This window comes from Barbus barbus (genome assembly GCF_936440315.1).
Source record: "Barbus barbus genome assembly, chromosome: 26".
Lineage (NCBI taxonomy): Eukaryota > Metazoa > Chordata > Actinopteri > Cypriniformes > Cyprinidae > Barbus > Barbus barbus.
In genome coordinates, this window is record NC_136754.1 from 9,550,199 (window position 1) to 9,557,113 (window position 6,915).

A 6,915-nucleotide genomic window follows, 5' to 3' on the forward strand; every position below is an offset into this window, starting at 1 on the left:
TTCTTGAGCCGCTCCCGCTGAGTGTCTGGCCATTACCGCCCGTTCCCGCAACGTGTGTGTGCCGCTCCCGCAAACATTCTAATATTGTATATCATTTTCACGCTATTAATAAGTGAAATCACATTTGAATGAGCGCTCGCAGTTCACTTTCACTTTCGATTACACGATCACGCACACTCTGTGTAAAGTGAGCACATCTTTACAGTGCGTGAATAATTATTAGACACGTTGATATTCTGATCATATTTATTTCCAAGAACATTTTACCAATTCCAAACCACATCAATCTTAATAACTACCATTAATTTTGTAATTAATCATTTATAAGTGATATATAATTGCCCATGAAGGCCGGAAGTGAAAAACTCCTTATATTCATGTGTGCAGAATTATTAGGCACATTTTCTTTTACAGATAAAATGAGCCAAAAAAGAGATTTAACTGAAAAGTCAAAAATTATTAAATCCCCAATGAGAAATATTCAAAACTAATGCAATACAGAAATTGTAAAGTTAAGACATGACCATTGGTCAGCGAAATGCTCATTGGTTACAGCGGGGTTAGACAAAAACAGGTGGAGAAGATAAGACACACGGTAACTGCAAAATAATTACGAATTAATGTGAAGAATTAGGTGTAAACCATCAAACATTTAGTCTCCAGCGCCACCATTTTCCAGAACTGCAACCTTCCTGGAGTCTCCAGAATTATTAGATGTCAGGTTCTCAGAGACTTTGCTTGTGTAAAAAATCCTAAAAAATGACCCTCACTTAATGAGAATAACATGCTGAAGTGTTGTTAAATACATGAAGACAAATTTTTATAGGCTTCATAGACGGATAAGTTGAGAGCAGTGTTAATTTTGACAGCAAATTTTGATTTAGTTTTAGTCATAGTCTTTTGACTAAAATGCCATATAGTTTTAGTCATATTTTACTCATCTGAGTTGTTTTTAGTTTTAGTCTCGTTTTAGTTCACTAAATATCATAAGATTTTTAGTCGACTAAATCTACAGTAAATTTAGTCGGCTAAAATCGAATGGGTTTAGTTACAGTGCATTTATTAAGCATTTCTCTAAAATTTCCAAACTCATTATATAGGTTTGATATTGTTTTTTATCATGATAGACTGCAATTTAACTGCGGTGACACACAACATGCCTTTGATAAAATTAAATAAAACCACTTCTCATAAAGAACAAGAATATGGTCTTCTTTTTAATGAAATACCAATGGTTATATAGGCTAATTATGCATTCTTTATAACAACTTGTTTATCATTCTTTCAAGCAGACATATTTATTTCTATAAATAAATTTAGATTAATCTTTAGGGCTACTAAAGTTTTTCAGTCAAGAGCAGTGAGTGATTGTATGTCTTTCTTTTGTTGCTTGATTAACATCAATGACTCGGACAATAGCAACTAAATTAGGCTGCTATCCCTTTAAAACCGAATGCACGGTGACGGATGCAATGTAGGCCTACTGATACACGTTCTCCCTACTGTTTACGTTCACAGCTGTGTTTATGTGAATACTCGTCAAAACGGACATTTCAACATCATTTTGTGTGTATTTCTCCGTTCATGTAACGTGAAAGAGTACTCGCGTGCTGTGAGACGCGCTTTCTGTGTGTGTATGCTTCAGTGTCTGCACTCAGAAAACAGGACCGAATTGATGCATATGTCTGATCTCCTCTTACTCCCACATATTGACATTTTTTTATGTTTTATGCGCCGTGCAGCAAGTGTATTTTAGCTTATGTCCCGCCGGTTCATATGTTTGCATCTAACCTTGTAGCAGATTCGTTCTGAATGAATCTCTTCCCAAATTGTCCCTCCCTAACATTTTAGATTAGATAGATTTGTCATAATTTTTGTCATTCAAAAAGAGTTTTCGTTCATTATCGTCTCGTTGTCGTCAGTGAAAAAAATGACGTTGATGAAAATTATGATAAAGTATTCGTCAACGAAATTAACACTGGTTTAGAGTGACTCTTGATGGACCAGCACCACATCCTCTTGTACCACTGTTTGAAGAATTTATCTTCCAGAATAGCAGTAAGTTTTAGGAGCTCATTTTTAGTCAATCTCTGCAATACAGACTTTTCAGGATAGGAGATGGACTAAAAATTAACTCCCAAAACTTACTGCGACATGGAGCTAAGGAGAAAGTGTAGAACTTGAAAAATAAGAAAAACTGCTTAGTGGAACGCGTTTACAGTTTAAAAGCAAATAGAAAGTCCTATTTTTTATTTCTTTTCTTTATATTTATTTGCAGATTTGCACATGTACAAAGAAATTGAGCATCTGCATGTTTGAGCAGCTGCATTCCTCTAGGTCAAAGATGAAAAAAATGGGATTTACAAAATAATTTTGACTTGAGTTGTTTATTAATGAGTAACGTCTCTATTGAGAGAACATGCTAATTTTTAATGTTAACAGGTTTACAGTGTTATTACAACATTTAACCAATTTTTATTAATTTAAAAATTGTGAAATTCTTTCAAATTTAAATCTTGTACAAGAACTACAGCAAAAAACTGTTTTGTTTTTTGTAGTTTGCTGTTTTTCTAAAAATATTTTAGAAATTGTATTTGAATATTACCAGTATTAACTTCAATGGATTTCATTAAATTCTTCGAACACGACTACTCAAAACGGTCTAAATTTATGAAACCTACACATTCAAAACATTATTACTCTGAAATTTTTAATGTAAATGTTAAGTGTAAGTAAAATGTTTAGTACTGTAAGGTCTTTCATGACACTACATTCACTGGCGTGTGAATTTGATAGGTGCTTGATATAAAATAAATGGTGCTTAAAAAGTCCTTGAAAGTCCTTGAATCTGGTGTTCATGAAAGAGTGGGAACCCTGCCATTCACAGCAGACGATCCATTGAGGAGCAAGCGATGCTTAATTTCTATTTTATTTTACGATAGCTGTTTAACCTTTATGCATTTCAAAAGTTTTTTATCTCCCCAGATCCACAGGCTGTCAGTTTTGACAATTACCCCATCCACACAATCACCGGCTTGGTCAAACAGTGGTTACGGGAGCTACCCGACCCACTTATAACATACAGCCTCTACAATGACTTCCTGTATGCTGCGGGTAGGTTTTTCACCACATGCAATTTTGGGTGTGGAGGATAAACATATATGCCACACAAGTTAGAAAGAATGACACATTTTCTTCCCCTCCAGATCTGCCCGAAGCATCTGAGCGGCTGCGTGCTATCTACCGAAAGTTGGACGAACTACCTCCCCCAAACTTCTCTACTCTCGAAAGGCTTATTTTTCATCTTGTGAAGTAAGGAACCATTGCATATGACTAAGGTGAATATTAGACATCCTGTGCATTGCCTCACCGCATGTTCTTTTTAAATTTTTTTTATTTAGAGTGGCAAAAGAGGAAGCTCACAATCGAATGTCCACTAACGCTCTGGCTATCGTGTTTGCGCCCTGCATTCTACGCTGCCCAGATTCTTCTGACCCACTTCTCAGTATGAGAGATATAAACAAGACCACTCTGTGAGAATCATTTTGGTTTATTTGTATTATTTATGATTAGATTTGTAAGGTTTGACTTGGTGCTGGTGGTTGGTTGTAAAACAGGAAAAGGTAAAATAAAAATACATAAATTGTGTAAGCAGATAAATTATTATTACCAATTAATTGTTTATTGGCCAACACTTTGTAAAAAGGCCAACATTTTTCCAACTTTAACTACATTGCCTCACATATGAACCTTATGGTTAACGTTTATGTGCAGTTGCGTGGAGATTCTGATTAATGAGCAAACAAGGTGCTATGATCAGAAAATGGAAGAAATTCAGCAGTTGGAAAATGCAGAAGCTATGGCCGTTAAACAGCTCAAGCTCAGAAGGCAGAACACGGTAAGAAAAACATCACATGCTAGGTTGCAAAATACACTTTTTTATTTTTAAAGAAATTACTGTTTTTAATGAGCAAGTAGGCATTAAATTGATCAAATTGGCAAATTATTAAAAAAATTAATTCAACTGATTTTTGTTTCAAATAAATGCTGATCTTTCATACTTTCTATTCATCAAAGAAAGTAAAAAAATATCACTGCTTGAGAATATCACTCTTTAGCAACAAATCAGCACATTAGAATGATCATGTGACACTGAATACTGGAGTAATGGCTGCTAAAGATTCATGAATACATTACATTTTAAACATATATTCAAATAGAAAACAGTTGTTTAAATTGTATTTTTACACTGTATTTTTTAAACAAATAAATTCATTCTTGCTAGATATGAGGCTTTAAAAATTTTTTTAAATCTTACCAACCAGTAGTGTAAATTTACTTTACTTTTACTTTACTTTTAGTCATTTAGCAGACGCTTTTATTCAAAGCGACTTACAAATAAGAAATTTATTAAAATAATAAAATAAGATTTTATTGTATTGTAAATACGATATCACACTTTAAGAACAGTAAAATGTGTATTATTGCATTGAAATTATGTAATGCCATTATTAAAACCACTTTTTCAAGCATGCTAAAATATGCAATGTAGTAACACAAAACACTTGTTCACCTGTATATAGTATTTCACCATGCTTCAGTTAGAGAACTGTTAAACCTTTGTTTAGATGTCAGGGATCGAATCTTCTAGTGGAAAGATGATGCTCCTGATGCGATTATGAATCCAAAATATTGTGTAATTAATAAAAACAAAGTATGTGTTAACCATTTTACAAAAGCAGTAAAACAAATTCTGAATACCGTTATAGCTGTAGACAATCCATGACACATTGTGGCTAACTATTCATAATGTAGTGAAGCCTTGCGTGCCTTATTGCTTAAATGTATGTGCCATTTCTAGTCTTAATAATTAGCCCCTTTAGTATGACAGTTAGCAAAGCACACCTCATGGCTCTATAACCTATCGTGATTTCATGATCTCATTTTCCATTAGATATTTGAGCGGCCACAATTAGGATCCAATGTCTCTTCACTGGATGGCGCCAACCTTGAAATCGAAAAGAACCTGCTTGAGAGAATCAAGTCCATTAAGAAGGAAAAGTAAGTTCATTTATTCATTAATTATTCTTGCTCCTGGGAAAATAATTACAAATTGTTATTTGTATCTGGTGCTTAATTTACAGTGAAGTAGTGTCAGGTCACATGTGTATGTTAATTTTATGTTCAAACCTCAGTAACTTTTGTTCAAGGGCACATATTAGGTTTGTGCTGATGTTGAGAATTATTAGTACCTCTTTTGTATAGTTCACAACATCTTCTCTTTGTCGTTTAGGAACGACTTGGTCTTCAGACTGCCTGAGTTTGACCAGGATAGCTCCGATGCTGAGAACATGGATTCAGAATCATTAGTCAGCTCTGATAGTCTACTGGAAGACCATTGTGTGAGTTTGGACTCGGAAGGTCAGTACTGAGGTACAGGACATTTTAATTACACTATGCTTGGACGCTCCGCATCCTCTGTATTAAAGAGGGCTTGGATTCGCTGCTCTTGGGGTGAGCTGTTTGTTGAGCTTCACTTATTTAACCTGCTGTTTCTCTAACCATGGGTTTGCACTGCTGCTTTTATAAAAAAAATTACAATATTGTGTTAATATATTTAGTTATATATTTGGCTAATCCAAATCATCTCTTTCAGCAAACACTGCCTTGAACAGCTCTAAGACAGAGAAACCTGCTAAACCACCTGATCCAACACATGATCCCAAAAGAGGGAGCAAACAGCCTGCTGAGGAACAGAACCAAAACCACTCCGCCTCGCGCCGAGAAGGAGTCCAGTCCATGTGTGTCATCCAGAGCCAAGACGTCGCAGAATCCCTCGCCACCTCTGTTTTTGCAGGCAATCAGGGCAAGAGACGATTTTCAGACCTTGACATTCCTTTTATTGATGAGGATGTTTGACATTGAGTTACACCAAAAAGAGCATATTCTATAATCAATGCAAATGTTTGTCTTTCCTGCAACGGTTCAAGCAACAGTCGGTATCCCATTTCTGACCATATCAGCACTCACTTTGTTTTGAGGAATAAATCAAATGCCAGGTTCATGCAAGTGATCATATAGCATGTTGTGTTTATAGAATACATTTGTAAAACAAAAGTTTTTTTTTTAATCTTTAAAGCCATAATTGCTTTGTGTTTGCATTTAAGCATTCTTTCTCATCTTGGCAACATTTAGATTTTTTTTTTCTATTTTGTCATAGTTCTTCATTCTTCACGCAAACCATAAAACTGTAGAGGACTGTTCTCTTAATGCATTATTCTGTTAAGTGTTCTATGAAATTACTGTATGTGGTGTAAGCAGTTATGAAAAAACAGTGCTTTCTCAATTAAATCTAATCCGATGAGTTTTTATAATCTTTTTTTTTTTTTAAGATGACATGTTGGAAATATCATTGCTGTTCTTGCATGCCTGTGTGAAGTGCACTGTTGAAGCTGTTGCTAGATATATGTATTTTTTAATGCAGTTATCCACTGCAGATTCTAAAATGTTCTCTTATCAGCAGTCAATTTACTTTTGTTTTTTAGGAGAAATCTGTCAGAAAATGTCAGTGTCATAAAGGCAGATGTTTTATACTGGAAGAATAAATTCCGCTCTAGTGAGGAGAAATGGTTACAACAGGTGTGTCAAAACTGGGTTAATACTGCAGATTGTAAACTAGAATAAATTGGAACACATCTTGCTACACCTTGACTGTAAATGGTATGATGTTATATAAATGTAAATCAAATGATTTCAGTTTTGCTGTTGCCATTGAAGACATTCAATATAAATATCCAACAAAATGATTGTGAGCTGTCATTTATTCTTCTAAAGTAACAAAATAACATCCCTAGATGTTTTTGCCTGCCAAAACCCAGTCTGTTAATGAGGATAACACAATAAAAACAACACAAC

The 6,915-nt window shown here is 34.6% G+C and overlaps 1 protein-coding gene across 4 annotated transcripts in view; it reads left to right on the forward strand.

The window, feature by feature from the left end:
- Window positions 1-6,803, forward strand: part of LOC306845674 (unconventional myosin-IXb-like) — a 29,055-nt gene extending 22,252 nt beyond the window's left edge. For 2 of the 4 annotated variants that reach the window (XM_079378603.1, XM_079378604.1), the window contains 7 exons: window positions 2,986-3,114; window positions 3,207-3,312; window positions 3,402-3,533; window positions 3,775-3,898; window positions 4,955-5,061; window positions 5,294-5,433; window positions 5,657-6,803. In XM_079378603.1, the coding sequence (XP_079234729.1) occupies window positions 2,986-3,114; window positions 3,207-3,312; window positions 3,402-3,533; window positions 3,775-3,898; window positions 4,955-5,061; window positions 5,294-5,432 (737 nt within the window). In that variant the 3' untranslated portion in view covers window position 5,433; window positions 5,657-6,803. The remainder of the gene's footprint in view (window positions 1-2,985; window positions 3,115-3,206; window positions 3,313-3,401; window positions 3,534-3,774; window positions 3,899-4,954; window positions 5,062-5,293; window positions 5,434-5,656) is intronic. The other 2 variants (XM_079378601.1, XM_079378602.1) reach the window with 1 other exon arrangement.
- The last annotated feature ends 112 nt before the right edge of the window (window positions 6,804-6,915 follow it).